Source organism: Macaca fascicularis, chromosome 3 (assembly GCF_037993035.2).
Source record: "Macaca fascicularis isolate 582-1 chromosome 3, T2T-MFA8v1.1".
NCBI classification, from domain to species: domain Eukaryota; kingdom Metazoa; phylum Chordata; class Mammalia; order Primates; family Cercopithecidae; genus Macaca; species Macaca fascicularis.
The window spans coordinates 184,537,086-184,557,057 of record NC_088377.1 but is presented as its reverse complement, the minus strand read 5'-3'; the positions used below and the strand labels follow the sequence as shown (position 1 = coordinate 184,557,057).

Sequence of the window (19,972 nt, the reverse complement as noted above, 5' to 3'; positions counted from 1 at the left end):
AACATACCAGAATCTCTGGGACACATTTAAAGCAGTGTGTAGAGGGAAATTTATAGCACTAAATGTCCACAAGAGAAAGCTGGAAAAATCCAAAATCGACACTCTAACATCACAATTAAAAGAACTAGAGAAGCAAGAGCAAACACATTCAAAAGCTGGCAGAAGGCAAGAAACAGCTGGGCTTTCTTAGGCCGAGGAGATGGTTAGAAGAAGGGAGAATGGCCTGGCTGTTTAGGAATCCTTTTAACTATTGGGGATGTATTTAATGTACTTAAGGAAGGACAAGTGTTGGTAACAAGCTTGGCTTTTCAGTGTCCTGGAGCCCCCAAGAGAGGAGGAAAGTCTTATCTAAGGCTCATTCCTGTGAAAATGAAGATGCTTCTCTCCAGTCAGTGTGCGGGCATGTCAAATCCAAGACTCTGGGAACAAGAATTCCAACACTAAGGGATAAGGAGAAGGGAGACTCACATTCCATAGAATTCTGGGCTTCTAGATGGCTCTCCTTCCTACCAAGGCTTAAGGATGGGAAATGCTGCAAAGAAGGAGGGACACAGGTTATGTAGGAACTTACTCAGTGCATCTGGAGGATGGAAAACCAATGGCACACTCCTCCCCTTCTTCAATGTGAAGACATTTGTCTGTCTCATGTGCATCCTGTCATAGGTTCTCTTCATGCAGCCTCATGGTTGCCCTGGCAAACTGCACTCAGGGTGAAGCAAACTGACCCACCTGCTTGGGGTTGACAGCGTGAACCAGAATGACATGGCCCCTGATCAGATGTCAGAGTATGAACTTTTCAGTATCCTGGAGCCCCCAAGAGAGGAGGAAAGTCTTATCTAAGGCTTGTTCCTGTGAAAATGAAGATGCTTCTCTCCAGTCAGTGTGCGGGCATGTCAAATCCAAGACTTTGGGCCATAGTAAATCTGGGTTATGATCTGATCTGAGAATCAGCAGGAGGTAGAGATTTGAGCACGTGGTAAATAGGTCACATACTGGGATCAATAATGAAGATGTGGAGGGGTGTGTCTAGAATTTTCTGTCTTAGATGCAGTGAGATTATGCTGGACTCAGTACAAAGTGAATCTTCCCAGACAATATCCTGATTTGGGCCCTACCAAGGCTACTAAGACACAGTTGTGTAATTGACTGAGGCACAACTTGGCCAGAGCAGTGTGGAGATGGAGATGCTGTCTCTCCTCAAGTCTAATGATGTAAGGAAAGAAGGAGCTTCCTTATGAGGGTGCTTTCCCTTCTCAGCAACTCAGAGTTCAGGTTGGTGATGGGCAGGAGTGAGCAGAGTTCAAGGTTGAATTGTTTGAAAGGTAAAAGAAGCAGGGATATTCTGGAGACAGTAAACCAAATGAGCAAAGCTCAAAAACTTGGTGGTGAAATTGGACATGCCAGGGGGATAGAGGGAGGAAGCAAATGGAAACCAGAGAGAATCGGAAAAAATGCCAAAGTGGGGCTGGTGGAGTTGAGAGGACACACAGAGATCCTTTGGCTCTAGCTTCTGGCATGGCCGCCGAGTCAGCTTCCCCACAGCCAGGAGACCCACAGCTCGGAGACACCCTCTCCACCCCGTACCTCCACTAATCACTGATAGGCTCATACCTAACACTGCTGTATTTAGATGGTGCATGGTGTCTGACAGTTTTACAAGAGTTTTCACATAAGCAACAGTGGTACATTGCTTTTCCTTTATGCTGAGTTTCACAGTTGAACTTCCCGCAAACATGCTAATTATGATTTGTGCGAGCAAAATTATTTCCATTTGAAGAGGAAGACAATGCGATTCAGAAGGATTCTGTCTTTCCCAAGAATACAGATCTTGGCAGAGCTGACCATAAGGCTAATGGAAGCCATGGGAATTGCTGCAGGTGGCATCTAAAAGGAGATTTATTGGGGATCAAGGCAGAGGTCCCCAGAGGACAAACTGTACATCTGATTCCTTCCTGGTACTTTTCTTCCTGGCAGAAATAGATGATTAAATTCCTCTTTCTCCTGGCACCTTGTCTCAGAGCCTTACCTTGCCACAGTTCCAGACCCATCCAGGCCATGACTACCGTTTAGATGACACACCTCTCTGCTCATGAATAACTGGCCAAGCCTGAGGTAGCCAGGTTTTGGAGCATTGATAATATGGGCTTTTCCTGTGTTGTCCCTAAACATGTTGTTTCATTTTGTCCCCGTGTCATGGCATTTTTGCAGAACTCCTGCCTTAGAGAATAAGGAGAGACTCTTCCTCTAGCAACCGTAGACACCAGTTGTGCCCTAAACAGGGATGTGAACCTTGGTAGAAGATGGAAATTTTCTTTGGAAAAGGGGATTTTTGGATCAGTGCTTGTGGCTCTGACTCTCTGTCTGAAAGGTAACACCCAAGAATATGAGGATTTCTGTATCTAGAGCTTGAAGACAAGCCTTCTCCAGTATTTTGCGCTCTTCCTTAAATGATCACACTATAGTCTGAGGTCAATTTTCTTCAAAAAGGAATGACCTTACAGGCAGAGAAGACAGCTATAGGTGGAGACTGTTACCTCATACTGTAGACTCAGATGTGTAGGATAGGCTCAGATCTAGCTGCCCAAGCTCAATTTGGAGGACATGCCATTCTTGGTACTGTTCATTCTGAACTATAGATTTCTTTGTGTACTCTGAGATATCTGTCTGGTTTGTGTTCAGTGCTTAGCACACCAAACCACTGTCCTTCAATTATGATAACAGTGAATCATTTCTGTGCTTACTATATACCACGTAGCTTACTATACAACATGTAACTCATATAAGTTAAGAATGTTTTTTTCATTTTATCATGACAACCACCTTGGGATTTTACATTTTATGCATGATCAAATGATCATTTTATAGATGATCAAATGAGTTTTCTGGAGGTAAAGTGAGGCTTCCACCTCCCAGTGCAGCAGCTACAATCCACAGCCAGCCCTGCTTGCACCTAAGACCTTGACAAAGCAACCAGAGCCAGAAAGAGCCATGAGAGAAGCTTTCAATCACTTCCAGCCACTTTGTCGCCCATTTTTTCTCTTCTCATCTCCTGCATTTTTCTCCATCTCCAGGTACAGTTTGGGATGTGGACGCCTATTCCAATACAAAACCACTTGGAGATCCTTTCCTGATACCCCAATTCATCTCTATTTCCCCCCTTTCAAGTCAGATCTTACCTACCTGTTTGGGTCAGAGACATGTGTATGTTAAAATCCCCGAGGAAGGCGGCAGGGACTGTGCCCTGAGATGATTATTGGTGAAGTGGATTTATGCTTCATTTCAGTTTAAGAGAATGTTGCTGTGTCTCTGCCCAGGACAGACAGCCCACTGTGGCCCTGGGTGATGAGGGAAGCCCACAGAGGCCCAGGGTTTGTGTTCTGTGTCTACCAGTGTCTGCAGAGCCAGAATTGAGCTAATCCCATGAAAGGACAAGTGCTGATGGGCAGTTGTATGGTCGGTTGCTATGGGGCTTGTTGATCTCTCAAATTCCAGGTGACAAGATCAATGCATGCTTGAGGGGTCCCATCCCAGCAGGCTCTGGTGGCTGCAAACTGGTTCAGGTGTGGAAGGTCATACCACTTTACCTTTGGTTTTTCTTTGAAAACTAAACAATGAAAGACGGATGAAAACAAGAATTCTACCAGTGGGCAGGCAAGAATTCTCTTCTGGAAAAGGGATGTTTGTGGCTCTTCCCCATGTTGGCCTTGAAAGCACTTGGCTGCAGAATGGCTACTATTAAAATGTCAAAAAATTGGAAGATGCTGGTGAGGCTGCAAAGGAAAGGGAATGCTGATACACTGTTGGCCTGCATGTAAATTAGTTCATGGAAAAATTAACGCAGAAAGCATTTTGGAGATTTCTGAAATAATTTAAAACAAAACTACAATTCCAACCAGCAATTCCTTTAGTGGGCATTTACCGAAAGGAAAATAATTGTTCTGCCAAGAAGACACATGCTCTTGAACATCTTTCACAGCACTATTCACAGTAGCAAAGCCGTGGAATGAACCTAGAGGGCCATCAGCATTAGACTGGATGAAGGAAATGTGGTACATACACACCGTGGAATACTATGCGTCCATGAGAAGAATGAAATCATGTCCTTTGCAGCAACATGGATCTACTTGGAGACCATAATTCTAAGGAAATTAACATAGGAACGGAAAACCAAATATCATGTTCTCAGGTATAAGTGGGAGCTGAGCATTGGGTACACATGGATATAAATATAGGAACCGTAGACACTGCAACTACTGGAGGAAAGAGAGAGGGAGGGTGGAAAGGACTGAAAAACTAACTATTGGGTGTTATGCTCAGTGTCTGCGTGATGAGATCATTTGTACCCTGAAGCTCAGCATCACACAATATACCCATGTAATGGTCCTGCACATATAGCCCCTGAATCGAAAATAAAAGTTGAAATTATTTTTTCAAAAATGGGCCCTCGGCCAGAAGCAGAGGCTCATGCTTGTAATTCCAGCACTTTCTATCACTTGAGGTCAGGAGTTCAAAACCAGCCTGTCCAGCATGATGAAACCCTGTCTCTAATAAAAATATAAACAACAAAAACAACAAAGAAATTAGCTGGGCATGGTGGCAGGCTCCTGTAACCCCAGCTACTTGGGAGGCTGAATCACTTCATCCTGGAAGTTGGAGGTTGTAGTGAGCAGAGATGATGCCACGGCACTCAAGCCTGGCTGTAGTTCAGCCAGAAGGAGATGTTTTGTGTGAAGGCTGAGGTGGAGCTGTTCGGAGCCTCTGTGAGAAGGAGGCCCTAAGCCATGGCGGTGGACACAGTTGCAGCTTTCTGCTTCTTTGCCCTTTAGTCTGGCCCCACAGGTGAACAATACCAGCCTCAATCCCGAGCACACGCTCTGGAGACCTTCACATCTCACAGTTCCATGTGAGCAAATGGACTGGGAAAGCTGTGTGGCCTGAGAAAAGGCAACCATGGCCTCGCTCTCACATAGTATTTTGTCTTGGATTTTGAATAAGCATTACTTTATTTTATTTTTTTTTGTTTTGTGTTTTTGGTGGTGGTGGTGGTGGTGGTGGTGGTGGTGGTTTATTTTACACAGACCACTTCGAAGAAATCCCATGGTTATCTGTGATTTACATACCCTGTTTCTGCTGGCAACCTTTCTGAGTGGGGTGACTAACTTCTCTGTGTAAAGAGTCTATGTGGCCTAGGTAGGAGGTAGAAGCAGCTGTCTGGAGGCCATTGGTATACTTACGTCTGTCTCTTGGCTTCAGCTAACCAGCTGGGCTTTGGTGGGAATGATCTGAATGGAGACAGAAAACAGTGGAAACTAACACTCCCTGCCCAGCCCTGTTTATATGAAGTGTTTGGTTCTCCCCTTGACTCTTGACTGATGATTATATTCAGACGAGGCATTGACATTATGGTAAGAAAGGGAAAAAGTGTATCTGTCTTGTCTGTCTATCGATCTACTGGATATATATCTCCAAAAGCAGACAAACCCAAGGCTGTACAGTGAACTAGGGTCTGGCTTTGGACTCCAGAAAAACAAAATTCATGTTGAACAAAGTGATGTTTCTATGCAATGACTTTCTGGGGGACCTGTGTGTATCTGTCCATTGTGTGTAAGCCCTGAGCCCCGTTTTCCTCTGAAGATAGTGACTGGTAGCCGTCTCCTCAAACGAATCACACATCTGGAGCACAGAGGCCCTCTCAAGGTAATGGATCTCACACATTTACCGTTTACCAACAAGTGTCTGATGCTTACTTGGGTGTATTCCACAGCATGTGGACTGCGGTCCCCTGTGTTGGCCAGGAATGCTGTGATCCATGTAGAGGTTTTACTCTACTCATCACTGCAATTTGTATGCTGCACTGTGGACACTTGGAGGCCTGTACTGTGTTCCCTGTAACTGGAAATGTGCTCTGAACTTGTCTGTCTCCCTTGGCTGCTCCTGGCCCTTGGTACCAGCTCCCAGGGATATCCACAACCACTTGGGACAGAAGGTGAAGGTGGAATTTCAAAGAGAAGCTTACTTGGATCTTCGGTGCCAAGCTTGGATGAGTTGTGACCCTAACATAGGCCCTCTCAGATTTGCCAGGAGGAGGCTTTGGCAGCTGCCACAGGTGTCATGGGGCCTGCCTCTGTCTGCTGCCTCCAGTGGATGCAAGCCAGCCAACGTGTGGCCAGAGTGGCTGGATGGTGTCACAGTCCTCAGATATCCTTCCTTCCACCACTTTTAAAGAGTCCCAAATAGCTCACTTAAAGTGTCTCAAAGGAAAGCAAGTTTTATGAAAAGGAATCCTTCCTCAGTTAATTGATCAAATGGGTGAATCCTGACTCTCTTTTCCCTGGTCGGAGTGGGGAGCTGGCGGTAGCTGTGGGATTCACTGTGGTGTCCTATCCCAGAGGCAAAGAAGATAAAAATGCAGCCTGCAGAGCTGGGCTTGATTCCCAAGTCGCAGTCTGGCTCCCGCTATGGTAGACGGGACATCTCTCTAGCCGCTCACAGAGAGAGAAGTAGGGAATGAGGAAGAGTTAGGGGTCCAGGGAGATTTACTTGAGTCTGATTTTCCAGGTGAATGAGAAGGTAGGGCTTAGTCCAGGGATTGGTGTCAATGCATTCCTGGGAGAGGCATGTCATCACCAACAGCATTTGTCATTATTGTTGTATGTTAGCAATAAGATTCAGCTAGTCAGATTTTTTGGGCTGCCTCGAAGATGCTGACACATTTTCTGTACTGTGATTATTCTGAAGGCAGAGTAGCTCTAACCACTGTGAGAACCCAAATAAAAATCAATACCCCCCATCCAAGAGCACCTTTCCGAAACTCACGTTTCTCTGGAAAACACTGCCTCCCTTTCTCCCAAGCTTATTAGTTTTGGATTCCATCTCCTTGTATGTGCTAATCTAGTGTACCATGGAACACATTCTGGGAGCTGGGGGCTCTGTTTACCTTTAAGTGGGAAAGTCGTGTCTGACCTGAAATTGGAGGATGCTTTCCAGTGTGAAGGAGTGAGAGGGAGCAGGCACAGACAAAGTTAGAACAGGGTCACTTTATTGGTATAGAGACTGCAGAGGGATTGGGGGCTTTAGCTGTTGGCAGCTTTGGTTTCCTTAATCCAGGCCAAATAGTTGTAGACCTTGGTGTAGACTCCAGGCTTGTTTTTCTGGGCACAGCCATAGCCCCAGGAGACAATGCCTTGGAGCTCTCCGTTGCAGACCACAGGGCCACCAGAGTCCCCCTGGGTGGAAGAAGGGACAAGTTGTATGGACAGATGGAGGAGGAATATAGCTATATTTACTCTGAACCTTAAAGACCGCTTTCCAGCCAGCTCTGTGGCTCCACGTCCTTCTCATGGTGGCCCATTCTCTGTTCTTCCTAAGCAGTCAGCATGCAGCCCAAGGGAGCCTTCCTCACTTCTCCATGGGGGAACTGCAGGGAGCCTCCTCAGCCCCACCACCTTGGGAGTTCCAATCTTTTTCCTGGGTGGGGCCTGGGTGTCAGTGGGAGCCTCTGCATGGGAAGGGTTGTTCAAATCACCTGGCAGGAATCCTTGCCTCCCTCAAGGAAGCCCACACAGAACATGTTGCTAGTAATCTCTCCAGGGTAGCAAGCTTCACACTTAGCCTGGGTCAGCACAGGAGCATCCAGGCACTGCAGCTCATCTGGGTAGTCAGCTGTGAGAATCAGGAAGAGAACAAAGAAAGTCTAAATGTGGGTCAGGCCAGAGAAGGAGACAATAATCTAGGATGGAACATTGAAGAGGAACACTGCCCCTGGAAAGGACTCCAAAACATAAGTCCTGGCAAGGGGCTCTGGCTTTTCAATCCCAGAATGATCATTGTTGAACCCCTTCCAACATGTAATCACAGCACGTTCTCCATTTGTCCTGTCTCTCGATTTTAGGAGCCAAGTCCTTGAGACTTTGCATCCTCTGGTGCCCAGTGTAGAGCCTGTGTGTAATGGGCACTAGAAATGTGTCTTAAGCCCGGAGGCAAGTGGATTTAAGTTAAGGGGCATGGTTCGTTCTGGAAATTGTGAGGATTGAGGGAAGTAGAAGGACAAAGGGAGCCACGCACCGCCAGAGCTCAAAGTGTTGCCCCAACCAGAGATGAGGCAGTCAGTGCAGGGAGCTGGAGGGGCGGTGGGCAGAGGGATGATGGACACGTAGTCATTGATGACGGCAGGTGTGGAGAGCTTGATCAGCATGATGTCATTGTCCAGAGTTGTTGGGTTGTATTCGGGGTGGCAGATGATCTTGGCTGCGTTGATGAACTGCTCAGTCCCCTCGAGGACGTTGATGTTGTGCTCTCCCAGTCTCACCTGGATGCGGCTGATGGGCATGGCAGGCATGGTGAAGACCTTCTCTCACAGCTGGGTTACCCATCCCACCTTCCCCAGGGTCCTCAAGCTCTCTGCTCATGGACAGCTCTGGAGTCATAGGGTGGGGTGTGTGGCCATATCACAGGGACAGAAGAGGGATGTGGGTCAGTGCAGGTGTGAGACCCAGGATCTTTCTGCTTCAGAGGTTGGTGTTAGTGGGGTGGGGCAGAGTCAAAGGGATCCCAGTGGAGGCTGCTTCTCAGTCCACCTTCACAGCCTCTTTCCCAGAATCTCCACAGTCACTAGCACTGTGGGCACAAGGAGATCCTTGAAGATTTCCCAGTATCCTCCATCCCAGGCCTTTGTTAACTGTGCATAGTGCCTGTTCCTCCCTCCTTTCTTGGCCTGGTGAGCACCATACTTCTGTGTAATCTAATCCAAAGGTAGCCATAGTATTAGAATCTCCTGGGAACTTGTTAGAAACGTAAATTCTTGGTCCTTACCACTGTCTATTGATCAGAACCTTGGGTATGGGACCCAGTGATTTGTGCCTTAACGAGCCTATAGGTTTTTCTGATGCATACTCAGGTTTGAGAGTTCCTGGTGTAGGCAGCAGTTCTGAGTTCTGTCTACACATTCTACAGTTACCAGAGGTAGAGTGTGAAATGCTTACTGATATTCACACCCTCTTCCTGAAAATTTTGAGTTAATTGCCCTGGGATAGGACACAGGCATCAGTATTTTAAAAAACTCTTTCCTAGGTGGCTTTAATGTGTAGCTAACCAGCAAAAGTACTTGCCTGCTTTTCTCACTAGCTCAGTCCACTCCAAGATCATCCCTGCCTACTTTTATGACCACAACCCTTGCTGTTTCATGGATTTGCCTGGGTGTGGGAGGTTCCTGTCTTGTGTTCACTGTCTGCTCTGGACAGTCAGCTGCTGCCAACAAGTTTTCTTCTCCACCACCTCTCCCATCCATCTTACCCAACCTCAGTATTTCCCTGGGCTGAAGTCAAGATCTCCCAGGCAGCCTGGCTTGGATTTTTGCATTCAGGGACCCCACACTTACGACTTGTAGCAGTGACAGGCTGAAACCACCCACTGTTTACAGATGAGGGCGCCACCACAGAAGTGGTAGCCAGAATACAGGGACACCTGGTAGGGGATAGAATTCTCCTCACAGGTGTAGCCCCCAACAATCTTGTCATCATCGTCAATGGGGACAGCAACTGGAGTGGAGACGGGAAGGGAGAAGGCAAGTCAGTTGCATGTTAGGGGTGGTGCTCCCAGCCAGCAGTTGCTTCCTGCGAATTAGAAATCCTTAAGCAGCACAGTGAGGCTAGGCAAGGGAGTGAGCGCTGCCACCCCTGGTGAGCATCACTGGATGTGGCTCCCAAGTCTCTGTGTCTGAAGGGCACATAGCTAGGTACCCTGTGGGTGTTCAGTTCTCTCCTGGGGTCACCAGGCTGAGGATGCAAGGAATGTCCTCACAATGCTTCCAGTGGGATAGGAGTTGGGATGGAGTTGTCTCACCCACTGAATGCTTCTCTCTTTCATTCACCACCTGTGTACTCCACCTGGCTATTTAAGCCCTGGATGGTCAGGATACTTCAGCCAAGCTAGGAAAAACCCCTGGCTGTGTAGACCTGGCCATGACCAGCCTCCCCCTCAGCCCAGATCTGTGTAGTGAAGGCAAAGTTGTGGGCAGCCCCTGGCTCATTTTGGCAGAACAAATGTAGACGTTATTATTGGCCAAAAGAACAGCAATTCTTATCCTTGGCTGCATGCCTAGAAATGTAAAAAATCACCTGGGAAGCTTAAAAGCCCAGAACACAGGCTGCACCCCAGACAAATGAAGTGAGAATTTCTAGAGTTGAGTCTCTGGCATGAGTAACTTTTCCACCTCCCAGGTGCATTCAAGGTTAAGAGCAGCTATAGTGGAGGTATTCTGGTGCTGTGGGAGCCAAGCCTGAAGCCTACTGCTTTACTTCGTGGGCCAGCCTCACCTGGTCTCCCTTCCCAGCATCTCCAACCACAGCTTGGATATGGATGAATTGCAGTGGTGGGAGTGAAATCAGGGAGAAGGTGAAAGAGGTGAGGCTTAAAGAGAGCCCAGGGAGGATGGGAAGTAGAGATGCCAGATGGAGGAAATAGAACATCAGAGCACAGTCAAAAGAGGAGAAGTAGCAAGAATGGCAGGGCATGTGTCTGCCAGGAAAGGGGTGGGTGGGGCCTGAGGCAGGGCACGAAACTCACCAGCAGCTCCCACAAAGGCAAGGATCAGGAGTGGATTCATGGTGGTAGAGTGTGCCTGACTGGTGGTGGAGGACCCGTCTTTATACCTCCCGAGGATGGGGAGAGGAGGTGTCTGTGAGGTGAAGGTCATCACTGCTCCCAGGACAAACACACCTGCAGCTTTCCCCTTCCCAGGGTCTTGCATCAGCTTGGCTATGTTTGGCCACTCTGTGGGCTTGTGATTCACAGATGATAAGGAAACTTGCCTTCTGAGAGCATAGAGGGAGACTGGCTGTTTCCTGCAAGGATGCTGGGATGGGAAAGACAAGGAAAGATAAGACCCAGATCACACAGCTGGGCTTTCTTAGGCCGAGGAAATGAGGGTTAGAGGGAGGGAGAATGGCCTGGCTGTTTAGGAATCCTTGTAACTATTGTGGATGTATTTAATGTACTTAAGGAAGGGCAAGTGTTGGTAACAAGCTTGGCTTTTCAGTGTCCTGAAGCTCCCATGAGAGGAGCAAAGTCATATCTAAGGCTCGTTCCTGTGAATATGAAGATGCTTCTCTGCAGTCAGCGTGTGGCACGGTTAAATCTAAGGCTTTGGGGAATAAGAAATCCAAATTAAGGGGTAAGGAGAAGGGAAATGCAGCATTCCACAGGATTCTGGGCTTCCAGATGGCTCTCCTTCCTACCAAGGCTTAAGGATGGGAAGTGTTTCAAAGGAGGGGGCACAGGTTAGGTAGGAGCTTACTCAGTGCATCTGGAGGATGGAAAACCAGTGGCGCACTCCTCCCCTTCTTCAATGTGAAGACATTTGTTTCCCTCATGTGCATCTTATCATAGGTTCTTTTTATGCAGCCTCAAGGATGCCCTGGCAACTGGCACTCAGGGTGATGCAAACTGACCCACTTGCTCAGGGCTGACAGCCTGAAGTAGCATGATATGCCCCCGATCAGATGTCAGAGTGTGGACCATAGTAAATCTGGGATACGATCTGATCTGAGATTTTAGCACATGGTAAATGGGTCACATATTGGGTTCAATAACGAAGATGTGGAGGGGTGGGTCTGGAATTTTCTATTTTAGATGCAGTGAGATTATGCTGTGTTCAGTACAAAGTGAATCTTCCCAGATAATATCCTGATTTGCGCCCTACCAATGCTACTGAAATACAGTTGTGTAATTGACTGAGGCATAACCTGGCCAGAGCAGTGTGGAGATGGAGATGCTATCTGCGCTCAGGTCTAGTGATGTAAAGAAAGGAGGAGCTTCCTTATGAGGGTGCTTTCCCTTCTCACCAACTCTGAGTTCAGGCTGGTGATGGGTAGGAGTGAGCAGAGTTCAAGTTCGAATTCTTTGAAAGGTAAAAGAAACAGCAATGTTCTGAAGATGGTGAACAAAATGAGCAAAGCTCAGAAACTTGGTGGTGAAATTGGACATGGCCAGGGGCTAGAGGGAGGAAGCAAATGGAAACCAGAGGGAATTGGAAAAAAATGCCAGAGTGGGGCCCAAGGAGTTGAGAGGACACACAGACTACCTTCTGGCCCAATTCCTGGCATGGCTGCCAAGTCAGCTTCCCCACAGCCAGGAGACCTACTGCTTGGAGACACCCTCACTACCCCATACCCCTTCTAATCACTGTTGGGCTCAAACCTAACACTGCTGTACTTAGATGGTGTATGCTGCCTGACAGCTTTATACGAGTTTTTATGTAAGCAAGAGTGGTGCATAGCTCTTCATTTATGCTGAGTTTCACAGTTTAACTTCCCACAAACATGCTAATTGTGATTTGTGCAGAAAAAAATTATTTCCATTTATAGAGGAAGACAATGAGATTCAGAAGGATTCTGTCTTTTCCAAGAATACAGATCTTGGCAGAGCTGACCATAAGGCCAACGGAAGCCATGGAGAGCGTTGTGAAGTGTGGGAATTGCTGCAGGTGGCATCTAACAGGAGATTTATTGAGGATCAAAGCAGAGGTCCCCAGAGGACAAACTGTACATCTGATTCCTTCCTGGTGCTTTTTTTCCTGGCAGAAATAGATGATTGAATTCATCTTTCTCCTGACACCTTGTCTCAGAGCCTTACCTTGCCACAGTTCCAGACCCATCCAGGCCATGACCGCCATGTAGATGACACACTTCTCTGCTCACGAATAACTGGCCAAGCCTGAGGTATCCAGGTTTTGGGGCATCGATAATATGGGTTTTTCCTTTGTTATCTCTAAACATGTTTCATTTTGCCCCCTTGTCATGGGGTCTTTGCAGAACTCTTGCCTTGGAGGATAAGGAGAGACTCTTGCTTTAGCAACTGTAGACACCAGTGTGCACTAAACAGGGAGGTGAACCTTAGTAGTAGGTGGAAAATTTTTTGGAAAAGGGGATTTTTGGATCTGTGCTTGTGGCTCTGACTCTCTGTCTGAAAGGGAACACCCAAGAATATGAGGATTTTCTGTATCTAGAGCTTGAAGACTAGCCTTCTCCAGTATTTTGCGCTCTTCCTTAAATGATCACAGTATAGTCTGAGGTCAGCTTTGTTGAAAAATGAATGACCTTATAGGCAGCAAAGACAGCTATAGGTGGAGACTGTTACTTCATACCGTAGACCACATGTGTAGGACAAGTTCAGATCCAGCTGCCCGAGCTCAATTTGGAGGACATGCCATTCTTGCTGCTGTTCATTCTGAACTAGTTTTCTTTGTCTACTTCTCTAAGACATCTTTCTGGCTTGTATTTAGTGCTTAGCACACCAAACCACTGTCCTTCAATTATGATAACAGTGAATCATTTTTGTGTGCTTACTATATAGCATGTACCTTACTATACAGTATGTAACTCATACATGTTAAGAATGTGTTTTTCATTTTATCATCACAACCAACTATGGGATTCCCCATTTTAGAGATGATCAAATGAGCTTTCTGGAGGTGAATGACTCTCCCATCTCCCAGAGCAGTAGCTCCCAGCCAGAGCTGACCCTGCCTTCACCTATGATCTTGGCAAAGCAGCCAGAGCTGGAAAGAACCACAAGAGATACTTTCAATTACTTTTAGCCACTTTGTCCCCCTTTTTTTCTCTCCTTCTCTCCTGCCTTTTTTTCCATCTCCAGGTACAATTCGGGATGTGGATGCCATTCCTACATAAAAACACTTGGGATTCATTCCTGATACCCCAATTCATCCCGATTTCCCCCACTTTTAAAGTCAGACTCACCTACCTGTTTGGGTCAGAGAGATGGGTGTTTTAAAATCCCCGAGGATGCGGGCAGGGACTGTGCCCTCAGATGATTATTAGTGAAGTGGATTTAAGCTTATTTTCAGTTTAATAGAATGTTGCTGTGTCTCTGACTAGGACAGGCAGCTCATTGTGGCCTTGGGTGACGAGGGAAGCCCACAGTGGCCCAGGATTTGTCACCTGTGGCTGCCAGTGTCTGCAGAGCCAGAATTGAGCTAATTCTGTGAAAGGATGAGTGCTGATGGGCAGGTGTATGGTCGGTTGCTATGGGTCTTCTTGATCTCTCAAATTCCAGGTGACAAGATCAATGCATGCTTGATGGGCCCCTTCCCAACAGGCTCTGGTGGCTGCAACCTGGTTCAGGTGTGGAAGATCATACCACTTTACCTTTGATTTTTCTTTGACAAACAACAAAAGACAGATAAAAACAAGCATTCTACCAGTGGGCAGGCAAGAATTCTCTTCTGGAAAAGGGATGTTTGTGGCTCTTCCTCCGTTGGGCTTGAAAGAACTTGGCTGGAGAGTGGCTATTATTAAAATGTCAAAAAAAAAAAAAAGATGCTGGTGAGGCTACAGAGGAAAGGGAATGCTGATACACTGTTGGCCAGAGTGTAAATTAGTTCATGGAAAAAGTAATGCAGAAAGCAGTTTGGAGATTTCTGAAATAATTTAAAACAGAACTACGATTCCACCCAGCAACTCCTTTACTGGACATTTACCCAAAGGAAAATAATTGTTCTGCGAAAAAGACAGATGTTCTTGCATGTCTGTCACAGCACTATTCATGGTAGCAAAGCCATGGAATCAACCTAGGTGGCCATCAGAGGTAGATTGGATGAAGGAAATGTGGTACATACACCATGGAATACTATACAGCCATGAGAAGAATGAAATCATGTCCTTTGCAGAAACATGGATGGAGCTGGAGACCATAATCCTAAGCAAATTAACATAGGAACAGAAAACCGAGTATCACATTCTCATGTATAAGTGGGAGCTGAGCATTGGGTAAACATGGATATAAATATGGGAACAGTAGACACTGCAACTACTAGAGGGAAGAGAGAAGGAGGGTGAAAAACTACCTATTGGGTATAAGCTCACTGCCTGAGTGATGAGATCATTTGTGCCCCAAACCTCAGTATTACACAATATACCCATGTAACAAACCTGTACATGTACCCCCTGAATCTAAAATAAAAATTGAAATTATTTTTTTTAAACGGAACCTGCACCAGAAGTGGTAGCTCACACCTGTACCCAGCACTTTGGATTACTTGAGGTCAGGAGTTCAAAACCAGACTGGCCAACATGGTGAAACCCTATCTCTACTAACAACACACACACAAAAAAAATTAGCTGGGAATAGTGGTGTGTGCCTGTAATCCCAGCTGTTTGGGAGGCTGAATCACTTGAACCCGGGAGGTGGAGGTTGTAGTGAGCAGAGATCATGCCACGGCACTCCAGCCTGGATGTAGTTGAGCCAGAAGGAGATGTTTTGTGTGAAGGCTGAGGTGGGGGCTCTTCGGAGCATCAGTGTGAAGGAGGCCCTAAGTCACAGTGGTGGACAGAGTTGCAGCTTTCTGCCTCTTTGCCCTTTTGTCTGGACCCACAGGTGAACAGTACTAGCCTCGATCCTGAGCACACGCTCTGCAGACCTTCAAATCTCATGGTTGAGTGTGAGCAAATGGACTGGGCAAGCTGTGTGGCCTGAGAAAAGGCAACTCCATGGCCTGGATCTCACACAGTATTTTGTCTTGGATTTTGAATAAGCATTTATTTGCTTTACCATGGAACACATTTTGGGAGCTGGGGGCTCTGCTTACCTTTAAGGGGGACTGTCGTGTCTGACCTTAGATTGGAGGATGCTTTCCAGTGTGAAGGAGTGTGAGGGAGCAGGTACAGACACAGACAGTGAGAGCAGGGTCACTTTACTGGTATAGAGACTGCAGAGTGACTGGGGGCTTTAGCTGTTGGCAGCTATGATGTCCTTAATCCAGGCCAAATAGTTGTAGACCTTGGTGTAGACTACAGGCCTGTTCTTCTGGGCACAGGCATCGCCCCAGGAGACAATGCCTTGGAGCTGTCTGTTCCAGACCACAGGGCCACCAGAGTCACCCTGGGGGAAAGAAGGGACAAGTTGTATGGAGAGATGGAGGAAGAATATAGCTACATTTACTCTGAACCTTAAAAGACCCCTTTCCAGCCAGCTCTGTGGCTCCACATCCTTTTCACGGCGGCCCATTCTCTGTTCTTCCTAAGCAGACAGCGTGCAGACCAATGGAGCCTTCCTTACTTCTCCATGGGCTCACTGCAGGGAACCTCCTCAGCCCTGCCACCTTGGGAGTTCAAATCTTTTTCCCAGTTAGGTCTTGGGTATCAGTGGGAGCCTCAGCATGGGAAGGGTTGTTCAAATCATCTGGCAGGAATCCCTGCCTCCCTCAAGGAAGCTCACACAGAATGTGTTACTGGTAATCTCCCCAGGGTAGGAGGCTTCACACTCAGCCTGGGTCAGCACAGGAGCATCCAGGCACTGAACCTCGTCTGGGTAGTCAGCTGTGAGGATCAGGAAGAGATCAAAGAAAGCAGAAATGTGGGTCAGGTCAGAGAAGGAGCCAATAATCTAGGATGGAACACTGAAGAGGAACACTGCCCTGGACAGGACTCCAAAACATAAGTCCTGGCAAGGGACTCTGGCTTTTACTTCCCAAAATGATCATTTTTGAACCCCTTCCAAGACATGTTCATAGGAAGTTCTCCAATTGTCCTGTCTCTTGATTGTCTAAGCAAAATCCTTGAGACTTTGCATGTCTCTGGTGCCCAGTGCAGAGCTTGTGTGTAATGGGCACTAGAAATGTGTCTTAAGCCTGGAGGCTAGAGGTTTTAAGTTAAGGGGCATCATTTTTTTCTGGAAATTGTGAGGATGGAGGGAAGTAGAAGGGCAAAGGTTGCCACTCACCGCCAGAGCTCAGAGTGTTTCCCCAGCCGGAAATGAGGCACTCGGCGCCAGCAGCTGGAGGGGCGGTGGGCAGAGTGATGTTGGACACGCGGGCATTGATGATGGCAGGTGAGGAGAGCTTGATCAGCATGATGTCATTGTTCCAATCTTCCTGTTGTATTTGGGGTGGTGGATGATCTTGGCTGCATTGATGAACTGCTCTTTCCCCTCCAGGACTTCGATGTTGTGTTCTCCCAGTCTCACCTGGATGTGGCCGATGGGCAGGGCAGGCGTGGTGAAGACCTTCTCCCACAGCTGGGTCACCCTTCCCACTTTCCCCAGGGTACTTAAGCTCCCTCCTCATAGACAGCTCTGGAGCACGTGGTGGGGTGTGTGGCCATATCCCATGGGCAGGAGAGGGACGTGGATCAGTGCATGTGTGAGACCCAGGACCTTTCTGCTTCAGAGGTTGGTGGTAGTTGGGTGGGGAAGAGTCAAAGGGATGCCACCAGAGGCTGCTTCTCAACCCGCCTTCCCAGCCTCTTTCCCACAATCTCCACAGTCACTAGCACTGTGGGCACAAGGAGCTCCTTGAAGATTTCCCAGCATTCTTCACCCCAAGTCTTTGCTAACTGTACACAGTGCCTGTTCCTTCCTCCCTTCTTGGCCTGGTGAGCACCACCATTCTGTGTAATCTAATCCAGGGACAGCCATAGCATTAGCTTCTTCAGGGAACTTGTTAGAAGTGAAATTTCTTGGCCCTTACCACCATCTACTGATCAGAACCTTGGGGATGGGACCCAGTGATTTGTGCCTTAACAAGCCTGCAGGTTCTTCTGATGCATACTCAGGTTTGAGAGTTCTTGGTGTAGACAGCGGTCTCAGCTCTGTCTATGCACTGTAAAGTTAACAGAGGTAGAAAGTTAAATATTCACTGATATTCACACCCTCTTCCTGAAAATTTTGAGTTAATTGCTATGAGATAGGACACAGGCATCAGTATTTTAAACAAACTCTTTCTTAGGTGGCTTTAATGTGTAGCTAACCAACAAAAGGTACTTGCCTGCTTTTCTCACTAGCTCTGAGCACCCAAGATCATCCCTGCCTGCTTTTATGACCACAACCCTTGCTGTTTCATGGATTTACCTTGGTGTGAGAGGTTCCTGTCTTGTGTTCACTCTCTGCTCTGGAGAATCAGCTGCTGCCAACAAGTTTTCTTCTCCACCACCTCTCTCATCCATCTTACCCAACCTCAGTAGTTCCCTGGGCTGAAGCCAAGCTCTCCCAGGCAGCCTGGCTGGGAGCTTTGCAGTCAGGGGCCCTACACTTACGGCTTGTAGCAGTGAGCTGCCGACACCACCCACTGTTCACTGATGTGGGAGCCACACAGAAATGGGAGCCAGAATTCAGGGACACTTGGTAGGGGAGAGAATTCTTCTTCCAGGTGTAGTCCCCAACGATCTTGTCATCATCATCAAAGGGGGCAGCAACTGGAGTGGAGACGGGAAGGGAGAAGGCACCTCAGTAGCATGTTAGGGGTCGTGCTCCCGGCCTATGGTTACTTCCTGCTAATTAGAAATCCTTAAGAAGCACAGTGAGGCTAGGAAGGGAGGGAGCGCTGGCACACCTGGTGAGTATCACTGGATGTGGCTCCCAAGTCTCTGTCTACAGGGCATGTAGCTAGGAACCCTGCAGGGGTTCAGATCTCTCCTGGGGTCACCAGGCTGAAGTCACAATGAATGTCCTCACAATGCTTCCAGTGGGATAGGTGTTGGGATGTGGTTGCCTCACCGACTTAGTGCTTCTCTTTTTTATTCATCACCTGTGTACTTCTCCTGGCTTTTTGAGCCCTGGATTGTCAGGAGACTTTGGCTAAACTAGGAAAACCCCCTGGCTGCATAGAGCTGTCCATGCCCAGTTTCCCCTATAGCTCAATTCTGTGTAGCCAGGGCAGAGTTGAGGGCAGCCCCCAGGCTCACTTTGGCAGAACAGGGGTAGATGTTGTTATTGGCCAATAGTACAGCAATTCTTAACCTTGACTGCATGCCCGGAAATATTACAAATCTCCTGGGAAGCTTAAAAACCCAGAACATAGGCCACACCCCAGACAAATGAAGTTAGAATTTCTAGAGCTGAGTCTCTGGCATGAGTAATTTTTTAACCTCCCCAGGTGCATTCGAGGTTTAGAGCAGCTATAGTGGTGCTACTCTGGTGCTGTCGAAGCCAAGCCTGAAGCCTGCTGCTTCATTCCGTGGGCCAGCCCCACATGACCTCTGCAGTAGGCAGAGATTTTAGCACATGTTAAATGGGTCATATATTGGGTTCAGTGATGGAGATTTGGAGGAGTGGGTCTAGAATTTTCTGTCTTAGATGCAGTGAGATTATGTTGGGCTCAGTACAAAGTGAATCTCTGCAGAGAATATCCTGATTTGGGCTTTACCAAGGCTACTAAGACACGGTTGTGTAATTGACTGAGGCACAACGTGGCCAGAGCAGTGTGGAGATGGGGATGCTGTCTCCGCTCAAGTCTAATGATGTAAGGAAAGAAGTAGCTTCCTTATGAGGGTGCTTTCCCTTCTTAGCAACTCAGAGCTCAGGTTGGTGATAGGTAGGAGTGAGCAGAGTTCAAGTTTGAAATCTTTGAATGGTAAAAGAACCAGGGATGTTCTGGAGATAGTGAACAAAATGATAAAAGACCGGAAACTTGGTGGTGAAATTGGATATGGCTGGGGGTAGAGGGAGGAAGCAAATGGAAACTAGAGAGAATTGGAAAAAATGTCAAAGTGGGGCCTGTGGAGTTGAGAGGACACACAGAGTACCTTCGGGTTCAGCTCCTGCCATGGCCGCCGAGCCAGAAAGAACCAAGCTTTCAGTGACTTTCAGCCACTTTGTTGCCCATTTTTTCTCTTCTGCTGCATTTTTCTTTTTTCTTTTCTTTTTTTTTTTTTGAGACAGAGTCTCGCTCTGTCGCCCAGGCTGGAGTGCAGTGGCTGGATCTCAGCTCACTGCAAGCTCTGTCTCCCGGGTTCACGCCATTCTCCTGCCTCAGCCTCCTGAGTAGCTGGGACTACAGGCACCCGCCACCTCGCCCGGCTAGTTTTTTGTATTTTTTTAGTAGAGACGGGTTTCACTGTGTTAGCCTGCAGAGGCCTTTGAAAACAGTATGCTGAGAATAGATAGGGCTCAAGGACAGTATCTCCAATTGAACTTTTAATGAACTCCCGTAGGCGCCAAGAAGGCGGGCAGATAAGGAAGAGCA

At 47.4% G+C, this 19,972-nt stretch overlaps 2 protein-coding genes and 1 gene segment (V, D, J or C); all 3 read right to left on the bottom strand.

Moving 5' to 3' along the window:
- Positions 1-19,972, bottom strand: part of LOC102137723 (T cell receptor beta constant 1-like) — a 266,137-nt gene that overhangs the window by 86,011 nt on the left and 160,154 nt on the right.
- LOC102130590 (trypsin-2-like) lies at positions 7,020-9,392 on the bottom strand. Its single transcript, XM_045387405.3, has 3 exons — positions 8,065-9,392; positions 7,526-7,662; positions 7,020-7,226 (listed from the first exon to the last, which is right to left on the bottom strand). Exons 1-3 carry the CDS (start codon positions 8,336-8,338, stop codon positions 7,074-7,076), a joined length of 564 nt encoding a protein of 187 aa, XP_045243340.2. The 5' UTR covers positions 8,339-9,392; the 3' UTR covers positions 7,020-7,073.
- Positions 15,742-18,209, bottom strand: LOC123566812 (serine protease 1-like). Its single transcript, XM_065541091.2, has 3 exons — positions 16,735-18,209; positions 16,194-16,331; positions 15,742-15,893 (listed from the first exon to the last, which is right to left on the bottom strand). The coding sequence occupies exons 1-3, from the start codon at positions 17,075-17,077 to the stop codon at positions 15,742-15,744; spliced, it is 633 nt and encodes a 210-aa protein (XP_065397163.1). The 5' UTR covers positions 17,078-18,209.